Raw genomic sequence first — 11,480 nt, forward strand, 5'->3', positions numbered from 1 at the left:
TAAAAGTAGGTAGTTTACAACCTTTAAAATACAACAATAGAAGTAGAATAATCTATTCACTTCTAAAACAAAACAAGGACAACAAATTATTATTCTTGTCAAATTTTCAAGAACATGAATCTCAAAAAACCAAAAGATTAATACATTCATGTGTCATTCAAAAAAACTATAAAATTACTTAAAGATGATATAATATTAAACTAAAATGGCTATTGCTAAAGAGAAGAAAATCAAAGTCACTTAAAACAAGACTAATAATAAGAAAGGCATTGATAAGAATGAAAAAAGCTTCACTCTTGCTTTCATATATACTATCTAACTAAGAGCTATATGTCAACATTCTACAAGATTTCTAATACATATCCAAGGTGTGAGACATATGTTTTACTTATAATACAAGTTTCTTATATGTACACTATATAATTAGGTTATTCTATAAGCTATTAATATATTCAATACATGGCTAATTTGTTGGCCAAGTTTCTAACCTATCAATCAATTACAAACATATAAGAAGTCAAATATGCATCTATGAAGCTTCTAAGAAACTTTGCCATAAGATAACATCAAATCTACCTATATTTATCTTCTACTTAATACTTCTTATTTAAATAGACATACATGTCCATGATAGTAGTTTATATAAATTTTAATATCTATAAAAAGTTTTGAAAAGAATTAACAATTTAAAAAAGATATCTTGAAGCTAGAGATTTATTATTTAGATTGGAGAAAGAGACTACTTTTTATTTAATCAATATTTTTGTATTTTCTCTCAATTTAAAATCTGATTTTTTTTAATCTTCTCTAACTTGTTAAAAATTAAAATTTAAAAGGTATACAAAGCTTGAAGTAAAATCAATAGTTTATTAAAAAGTTACAAGGTTTGTAATATATTATTGAATTTGCTTAAGGTGGATTAAGAATTGATTGGAATTTTATTAGATTTTTTTAATATTACTTTAATATTTTATTATAATTTTTTATAATTTAACTAAAATATTTTAGAATATATTTAGTATTTTATTAAAATTTAATTAAGATTTAATTAATATTTTTAGATTTTAATTATAAATAACTTTAGATCTTATTAAGATTTTATAGAATAATTTTAAAACTATTTAATATTCATCTATTTTTATTGCAACCTCAAATTCAATGTCCACAAGGATACATTTTCTTAAGTATCATATTGGACTAAATCCTATCAAAAATCATGATTAATTTATTGCTTATGCTTCTTGTCTTCTATCATTTGTAAAAAAATACATCAATCAAAAGAAAAGCCTTAGCTATGGTTAATGCTATCTAAAATTCTATTATTATTTATTGAAAAAATAATTTTTATTTTCTGCTGACTACATAGCATTAATGTATTTGGATAACAAACTTCAAGTTTATAAATGACTTATTCAAAAAATATTTAATTAGATTTTGATTTCTATGTCATTTACAAATCTAAAAAAAATCATGGTCTTGCTAATATTCTTTTCTACATTTATTTTAAAAATTCATATTCATTCAATGTGGATAATAATTTTTTGTATATAAATTAATTTTTTCTAAATTTAATTCATTATATCCAATCTTTAATTACTTTTGTATTAGAATATTTTCATCTATGAAGTCTTAAAATAAATAAAACACATTGTACATTAAGCAATTTTGTTTTTATTATAACATTGTGTCCTTTACCAGCTTGGAAAAGATCAAATACTTTTGAATGTTCTTTTTGACTCCAAATGCTGTACCACAATCTTTGCTCTCTATACAACCTCTAAATAAATCATTTTTTTTAGAAATCACTTTGCAAAAAAAATCTTATTCTTGAATAATAGTGGCCAAAAATGTGTGCAAATATTTATACTTACTATTTTTCTTGCATCAATTATCAATAATTAGGGATCCTTCACAAGCTTGTTACTATCATACTTCTTGTTTGTTTTTTTTTTTTTTTTTTCTATTAAACCAAAAAAAATATATATATATATATATATATATATATATATATATATATATATATATATATATATATATATATTTGTTTTTGGATACATCTATGAAATAGATGGAACAAACAAAAAGAAGGTTGTATATACTCATTAATCCTTATCTCACACATATAATTTTTTTTATAGAATAAAACTTCTTCTTGAAGTATGAATTGATATTTAATAGAAAATAATTCTTAAAAAAGCCCTCAAATTTTACTTGGACTTACAAGATTCATATCAACTTTGAATTTTATTCTATTTGTTTAGAATGATAAAAGAAATTATTATAGAACTCTACTTTGTCCTAATAAGTCTTATATCACATTTTAATTTTTCTATCAATCTTTTATTTTAGATTATTACATCAAATAAAATACTATCTTCTTTACTACCTTATTTTTATTTTTTATTTTTTTTCTATTACTTAGGCCTCTTACCAATTAAAAAATAAATTCCAAATATTTAGAAAAGGATAAAATTAATCTCATTATTTATAACATATAGAAGCATAAATTCAATTCTTTCTTCAAATGTTTTTTGTAGAATTATACATTAATAAAATTCTGAAAATATAAGAATGAAAAATAAATAAGTACCAAAAAAAAAGTATCCTTATGTATATATATATATATATATATATATATATATATATATATATATATATTATTTCACAATTTACTTGAATACATAAAATATTATAATAAAAAGTGGTTTAAAATACCAATAATATATACTTGCTAATTCAAAGAAAAAAAAAAAAAAAAAAAAAAAAAAAAAAAGATTATAAAGATTAGGCCAAAAATCAAATAGATCACATAATAGAGAGGCTTATCTAAAACAATTATTTTAGCAATATAAAACAATGTTCTCAAACTAGAATTTCTAATCTTCAAAACATCAATAGTATTATATAATAAGAGTAATTTTAGATGAAAAATTTTTAATTTTAATTCTTCTCTAAAGCATATAAAGAAAATAAGGGATCACATTTATATATTAATATTTTTAATACAAAAAATATTTTCTATCCTAGAAAGTTGGATAAAATAATTAGAAAAAAAATCAATTAAATTTGATTATTATAAGAATCATATGAATTAATTAAACCTTTAGCTAAGCACAAGGCTTTAGGTCCAAATAGATTTAGTATTTTATTCATTAAAATTCTCTAGAATAATATAAAATATGACTACTTCCAACTCATTAAATATTCTATGAACAAAAAAATATTCTATAAAAAAATAGATGGTCTTATAAATTTTAATTTAAAAGAATTAAAATTAAAATTTTATTTAAATTACATTAATAAATTTAATACAAAAAAAATCCTTAAATTTTTTATAAAAAAGAAACTTAACTTATTTTATTATATCTACTTAATCAAATCAATTCACATTTTTTTTATCAAAATATAACTTAGTTAATTTATTATTAGTTTATAATAAATTATATTCTTCTATTTAAAAAATTATATATTTTTTAGATTAGATTGTAGTCCAAAACGGATACTAAGAATTAAAAAATAATCAAGTATACACCAAATTTTAATTAGTAAGAATTTAATTCAAAATAGATACTAAAAATAGAACTTAGTTTACCTTTTATCCAATTTTATCATTATTTAGTGGTCTAATGTAGTCTAGGGATTTAATAATACTCAAAGATTGATAATATATAAAAATTAACATTAAAATTTAATTCTCAGTTGAAGATATCAATTATAATATGATCTAAGTAAATATTCTTTTTTATCCTTCTAAAAGAATGGTAGAAGAATTTAAAACTTCAAAACAATAAAATTTGACTTATATGTATTATAAGAATACTTATTTCTTTAAAAAGTAGAAAAGTGGGGAACATTGGTCTTTTGATATATAATTAAATAATAAATCTAAACTAGACTATAACAAATTCTCAATCTATAATAAGTTTTTTTAATAAAGATCTTAATTACTTCAAATATATAAAATTAATATAGTATTTAATTTTAGACTTAGGATTTTAAATCATTTATGGAGAAAAAAAAAAAAAAAAAAAAAAAAAAAAAAAAAAACACACACACACACACACACACACACACACATACATAATAATACGATATTTAAGAAAATTTATTGGGATAAAAAAATTATTAAGAAAGTAATTTGGTATAGATTATTAATTTATGGTTAAGCTTATTAAAATAAGACATAAAAATTAATCCAAAGAAGACATCTAAAAAACTTATTATTCTATTAAAATATTTTTAAATTTGGATAAGAAAAAATATTTTAAATTTTTTTATTTAAATACAAGCACATTTATAATATATCTCCTTGTAAGATAAATATTCTATACAAAATATCCTAAAACCAAGTTGGTATCAACTTTATTATATTTTAATTAATAAATAATCACTAATATATATATATATATATATATATATATATATATATATATATATATATATATTATTTATATTTTTTTACCTTTTTATATGTAAGTTTTTTTAAAGCTATTTCAAAATTTAAAGTAATGGTTTGAAATTTTATATAAAGAAGTATCCAATACCTCTCTTAGACCAAGAGAACATAATATGTTTGTTATAAATCCAAATAAAAAGAAGGTTTATAACTAATTAATCTAAAAGGAGCCATGACTTCTTTATTAAATAATTGGATAGTAAAGATCTTACATCCACATTGATCTAATATGCAATACCTCACTAGAGAAAAAATAATAAATGTTGTTATATAAGCAAAAGCTAAGTAGTCACTACATTTCTAATAAACATCCAATTATTAGGACTTAAGACCAAATTTTTTGATTTATCCAACAAAATTTGGTAAATAATTTTTTTAAAAATATTAATAAGATCTTTTAACATGTAAATGGTATAACTAACTAAAACCTAACTTCCAATTTGATTAAAATAATGCATGGTTTAAACTTAGGGTCACAAAAAAAACTATGCTAATATAATTCATTTGGCACATAAAAATGGTAGTAAATACATAGGGATACTAAGCCAATAGAAAATAATTTCTCAATTATATTCTTTGTTCTTTAAGAAAAAAACAATACTATCATACACAAATTTTGGAAATGCAACTAAACTTGTTGTATATAGGATTGAGCTACCTCTCTCTTTTATATAATAAACTCCCATCAAATAAAATATAAGATATGAAAAGCCTTACTTAGAAACAAGCATCCTTGGCCTTGAAGATTTCTTATATAACATGCATGAAGAATTATTTGGAAATTTATAAGAAAAATTTGTCTTTCCATAATATAGACCCAAAGACACACATTTACATTTGAAAAGAAGGTAAGGAAAAATAATAAAGTAAAACAAAAAAATAGTCTAATCTCCAAGAATATAAATACATGATGTAAAAAATTAATCAAAAAATTAAATTAAATTAATAATGTTAAAAACTAAGCTCATATTAAAAAAAGATGGAATAGAACTTGGCTAACTAAAAATATACTATAAACTAGAGAAAGAATGCAAATCCATTGGAACACTAAAGTTCCTAGCAATCTCATCATCCACACTATTGACAAGAACTAGACAACATGGTAATATTACACCACTCTTAGGCTTGCACAAAAGATATTACAGTTCTTGTATTTGCTACTTCCTCCATTAATGCAACGGGTATATCCCAGTTCTGTCAAAAGAAAACAAAAAATTAACAATCAGCAAATGGGTGCACCTCTTCAGTTTCAAAAAAAGAAGACAGTGCTATTAACTCCTCACTAGCCATGAGGATTCCAACATCTTCCTTCTAGATGCTCAGTGCCCCAGCAGATCTGTAGAACTCGATTAACATCCATGACAAGTACCGCACGCTTATCTTCATTTAGTTTTAATCTGAGACAACGTCGAGAATGACGATATAAATCTTTCTGGGCGTTCGTGTAGGAATCTAAAATAGAGAAGAATACACGGACGATGCGCATCATGCTGGCCATTAAGAAGAAGCTGTCCCCGCAAATTGAAGATTCATATTTCAGGAACCATAAGTGGTGGGATGCGCAGCTTGCCTGCGCCTTTCCGAACGTGATCGAAAAGTCTGACAATTATCGTGCCTTAGAGAATGGAGGTCCCCACTAGGGGGAACTTTTACACGCAAGGAATAAGCATGCAGAAGATTCTATGTGCAGTCAAAGAGGATCATCAGGAGTAGGTTCATCCGCACATGGGATGTGTCGATAATAGGACTGTCCCCAACTTGCTTCTCACTGAGCCTCCGCCATAATGGCACCGTAAACAAGAATGCAACTTGCATGGAGTTTAGTACACAGATAACCTTCATAATGAAATCTTTGTATAGATCAAGTAATGGAGAACAAATAGTCAGACCACATCAAAACTGCATAGAAACTCTTCCCCTAAACTACTAACGGTTTTCGTACCCTGCGAGGCCACGCTGATCTCCGAACTGCGCAGTGAAGCACGGCGCAACAATCCTTAAGGTCAAAAGCTGGATCAAATCCAGAAACGGTCGACATGAAAGACGAGGAAATGGTGTGCTCAGGCAGTTTGTTGTTGAATCTCGAAATTCGGGAAACAAATTTTCTAATGATCTGGTTGTGATGTTCAACCTCAATGGCTGCTGATAGACTCAGAATCGGATTAGGCTAAGTTGAGGTTGTGAGCTTGCGATTCCGACCTCGTAGATTTGGAGCTTGTAATGGATGATCCCAACCTGTTAAGACTGGGAGGTGTGCTTTCAACAGGGAGATCCACTGGTCGTTTATAACAATCTACGCACACAGCTCTAAAGAAATCGTCTACCATGGATAGATAAAAGGGCGACCGTAGCCGCATGTATCCATCAAGAAACTCCTCGACGTCATTCGCTTCACAGCAATCTAGACCTTCTTCAAACATCATTTGGGCCACCTCGTCGTGGAACACCGCAATGGCTTCCTGAGGCGAGATTGAATCCAGCGGTATAGCCGTGTCGTCGCTGGTCCTGAATTGGCCTTGACTCCCAACTCGGTCCTTCCTGTTTCCGTGTTTTCCAAATTGCACCGCCAGCTTAGACCCAGATGTGGAGTTCCCATCGCGCTTTTTGGGCGCGCCACGACTTGAGAAAGTGGAATTGGTTAAGCTGGAATCATTTCGTTTGCGATTATAGTATCCTCCATTGCCTCTATTCCCATCAGAAGTTGAAGCAGAATACCGGGATCCGGAATAGGAGTAGCTGGACAAACTCGCAGCATTCCGATGTTTAGTCCTACGCTCGTGGTGTGACAAGCCATCCGAGTCTTCAACTTCTGACGCCCATTCCTCTGATAGACTACAAGACGACCGCCGTGATGCATACGACCCTGGGCTTGCCGAAGTTGTTTCGTGATACATTTCCACACCAGAATCCGTGTCATCTGGAAATAATTCATACATCGGGTTGATTGCAGAACAAATTTTTTTAAATCACAGGAAATCCATTGGCGGATGATAGACACAACAAGTACATCAGAGATTAGGTTACCTGGACCGTAGTCAAGTGCTTGGGTGTCCGACCGATTAGGCGATTGAGCACTCGTGACATCTGTGCGACGAGAAATTCCAGCGATATTTCTTCCTTCCCCTATAGACAACCCAGCGATGCTCAGTTCTCCTCGTCTTTCAAGAGAATGGCTGGACCACTCGGCTAGGCTTGAAAGACTAGTCCTGGAGTGTGGCTTCAAATTATCTTCACTGTACACTTCATGTTCGATGCTAGACATGATTGTCTCAGGAATTGACAAGACAGACCTTTGTGAACGAGGACTGTCTACTTGGCTGTAGGATAATCTCCCTGAGACTGACGGCGAACTTTCTTCTGACGAGTGATTCCGTAACATTGAATCGAGTCTCACATGCGGTCCAACTCGCGGTGAGCACCTCGGCACAAAATCTACAGGTCGGTCTTCTCGAACAACCCTGCGGTTCCCTTTCTTAAAATCTACGGGCATGGTGACGAACTCGATAGGCGGTCTATCAACAACTCCCCGCTTCTCCTGTTTAAAATCTACAGGTACAGTTACGAACTCAATAGGCGGCCTTGCCACATTCCGGTGCTGTTCCTTCACAACCCCGGGCTTATCTATTTTGAAGTCCGTAGATACTCCTACAAACTCCATAGGCGGCTCTTCCGTTACATTCCCCTGCTGTTCCAGTACTGGCTCTGTGCGTGTAATCACAGAGTTATTGGAAGGCTCTGCATTAGCATTTCCATCCCGATTATCAACCTTTAGATCTGCGTCTACAGACACCGAATCATTAGTACTGGCCACAGCCCTAGATCCTGGAATCGGAACTACGTAGTCTTGACCTAGAAGTTTAAAGTTTCGCCGGGGACTTGCATTGGCAGGTTTAGTGATCATTCCGAACTGCTTCACGAGGAACTTCGGACCCCGCTTCTTTTTGGTTGCGCCATCATCAGTCAGCGAAATGCCACCAATAATCACACCAGTCGAGGTTTTAGGTGTTCCCGATTTTGATGGGTGAGCAGCAGAGGAACCGTCATCAGATCGACTCGCTTCGCTGCTCCTCGAATTTGCAGGAGGTAGCTGCTCCACTTTGGCCACCGCTCCAACCGGTCCCCATTCAGTTGGCGACTGTAAAATCGACATGACCACCACAAGTCCGGAGACTTGCAGATGGTGACGCTCCCAGAATAAGAATTACGTATTGATTCGAGACCTCCAGATGACTTGAGCAAGATTTTCGACTCAGTCAGCTTCTCGCCAATGGCACTCACAAACTCAAACGCGAGAGAAAAATCATTTTAAAGATTCACCTAGAAGATGTGTCATTTACTGCAAGTTGGTGACTACTCTTGCCGACAAAATTTTCAAGTGCTGGCCTAACAATGTGTACCACGATGTGTAGAGCGTCGACGACAATCGAAGCGAAGTCATTCTGCAGCGCTCACGATCTCACCTTAAATGTGAACGCTCCCCTATATAATCGACTGGAGACGCTTTGATTGTGCTTCATAAAAGAGACTGATTCTTATCTTCAACGTCTAGCCTGGGATGGAAGTTAGTCGCAAAATCGCGGAACGAAGACAGCCAACTACATCTTTCACAAATACAAATCCATATTAAACACGGATAGAGTGCACTCTTCTAAAACGTATCATAGCCTAGAGTTAATATATGAGAGATGGGAATTTCGTCACGGTTCGCTAGGCTTCAAGTGGATAACGATCGACGAAAACTTGAACTCAAAGCAAGAAGCTGCAGAGTGATTGAAATTCACCTCTAAACTCTAACAACACTCCCGTCTACTTCTCACAACTGAACCACGACTTTGCCAGGCTTGCATCAGTTGCCTGCTTCTCTGTTCACACAAAATCAGAAACAGAATGAAGCACATTTTCCTATCTCGGCGATAGAGCACCTGCGCCGGAAGGTGAAATCTTGTCTTCTACAAGGAGAATCCAAGAGGTAAATGCTGCGGAAGCCTTTAGTACAATTTTCTTGCAACTATTTCGAGCAGCCTTCCCTTCCGAAATGGTACGGAGACAATGTTTGTAAGGCAGGGGGGAAAAGAACAAAATATGTATATATATATATATATATGGAAGAAGATGGATGACAAGTCTGAAAACCTCCTCGCTCCCAAATAAGCGGACGATTGGCAGAGATGAAATCCGGGATCAGTTGCTTCCAACCGCGTTGACAGCTACGGAAGCACAAATGCAACAGCAGCAATTGGGTTGTTGAGGTTGCCTTGCATGTTGTGACTGAGTATTTTGGCTTCAATTTCTGGGGGATGGGTCCTCGCCTTCCCGAACCCCTGAACCTCTTTCAGGACTCTTCCCGTATTCCGCCTTCTTGTCTTGTTTCTGTCTTTAAAAGGATACGATTTATTTCGGTATGCGTACCATGTCAGGCAGTCCTGGGCATCCGTGACTAGATCGCTATTCTGGGTGCATTGCTCTGAAATTTCTTGAACTCGGATAGATATAAGTCTGTCCCACTCCACCGTCGCAAATGTTTTCCCACGAATTAGTCTGTTTATGTAGGATAGTATACTCACTACACAGATGAATAACAAGAATCGCTGCACATCAGCTCCGATGTTTCCTTCTTGCAATTAAACGGTTGTGCTAATTGGATTGGAGCGGTGAAAGTCAACCACCAATTTGTTTCAGCAGGAAGAAAACATTTACCCGTGCCTTTTCACATAAACTCAAGGCGACATGTCCATCCAACACAGTAATGACGCTCACTTCTCGCCTGAAAATGATTCATTCATCACCTCAAGCGGAGTCTACAATTGCTCTTCGCCACAAAGTATCGCTCCGCAATATCACACTCTCTCTGGCCGGCGCCACCAAAGCACCAGATTCTCATGAAAAAAGGTAGCCGTACGCAAACGAAAATCACAATGCCGTGAAGAAATCTACATCAAGGATCGTCGGTTGAATCTACAACAAGCTGAAAACAACTTCAAAGCTACAGATCAAACACTTGCGCGCAATCTCGATGTCAGTCTCCGATCTAGCCAATACAAGTGAAACACATGTGCTTTGGTGTGGCAGGTCACTAAATTTGACTTCGGAGTCTACATACCAGTAATTTACGGTCGAAATCACGTCGATGTTACAATGTCTTGATGTTATCAACCTGACCATAAATGAAATTGTTGAATGGCCTAATGGAATATAGGAACTCTAGCTGTAGAATGTCACCAACCACATGGCACATTCCCATTGTATTATTGGGAATGTCGACTGATTTATTTTTTTTTAACAATGTTTCATCTTCGCCTGGTGAGCCCAGTATAATGTCTTACCATATGCTCAATTATGTCGAAATGCTCGCGGTTCATAACTTCTGTTCCACAAATCACCATTGAAATACTCCCTTGATCAGTTTTGTTCATTTGTTTGTTTGTTTCATTGACATAGCCGGGGTATATCCAATGCATTGATTAGTGTGGATTCAAGAACCAATTTTTTTGATTTGGAATTGCTATTGAAAACGCAAATCCATGACGTTACACTATTGTCCAGTGTAATTATAGGTTCACACCATCTCCCTCTATATATTTCATTTTCACTTTCTTGTTCCTTGTCTTGCTTTCTTTAGATCGCTCACTCATCTGCTTTATGCACGTGTTGCCAAGTGGGGCAGGATTTCATTATCAATTTGAAAACTAAAGTAGGTAGAGTACACACTTGAAAACATAGTTGTTTTAAATCTTCCCTCTAAGTGTTTTTCTTTTTCTTTTTTTGCTGCAGAATGCACAACATTGCTGTAAGACTTACACCATTGAATGAATACAAAAATAATACCTAAAAAGGTCGGTTTACGTTGATTGTGAAAATATGGTAGGAGACAAAAATATATAAGAAATGTCTTTATTTTACTTGGGTCAATCTCTGAAACAAGCCACATTCGGGCCCATCCATTCCTAGAGTTCTTAGAGTCAGGACAATCGAGCCCACTTTAGATAAGCTCTCGGCGTTGGCTGCACCTGGATTTTTGACCTGA

The 11,480-nt window shown here is 32.6% G+C and overlaps 1 protein-coding gene across 2 annotated transcripts; it reads right to left on the reverse strand.

The window, feature by feature from the left end:
* Positions 1 to 6,288: 6,288 nt before the first annotated feature.
* On the reverse strand, positions 6,289 to 9,756 carry LOC112288205 (uncharacterized). Of its 2 annotated transcripts, XM_024532170.3 has the most exons (3): positions 8,917 to 9,752; positions 7,481 to 8,626; positions 6,289 to 7,373 (listed from the first exon to the last, which is right to left on the reverse strand). In XM_024532170.3, the coding sequence occupies exons 2-3, from the start codon at positions 8,604 to 8,606 to the stop codon at positions 6,619 to 6,621; spliced, it is 1,881 nt and encodes a 626-aa protein (XP_024387938.1). In that variant the 5' UTR covers positions 8,607 to 8,626; positions 8,917 to 9,752; the 3' UTR covers positions 6,289 to 6,618. The 2 variants fall into 2 exon arrangements, with proteins under 2 accessions (XP_024387938.1, XP_024387939.1); XM_024532171.3 differs by having other exon boundaries at positions 6,289 to 7,319; positions 7,481 to 9,756.
* Positions 9,757 to 11,480: the final 1,724 nt, after the last annotated feature.

This window comes from Physcomitrium patens, chromosome 11, assembly GCF_059467195.1.
Source record: "Physcomitrium patens ecotype Gransden chromosome 11, ASM5946719v1, whole genome shotgun sequence".
Lineage (NCBI taxonomy): Eukaryota > Viridiplantae > Streptophyta > Bryopsida > Funariales > Funariaceae > Physcomitrium > Physcomitrium patens.

Excerpts from the sequence above, each read along its gene's own strand:
- LOC112288205 (XM_024532170.3), bottom strand. The coding sequence starts at position 8,606 with ATGTCGATTTTACAGTCGCCAACTGAATGGGGACCGGTTGGAGCGGTG. Across the intron at positions 7,374-7,480 it reads AGCACTTGACTACGGTCCAG|ATGACACGGATTCTGGTGTG; the intron begins GTAACCTAATCT and ends AATTATTTCCAG.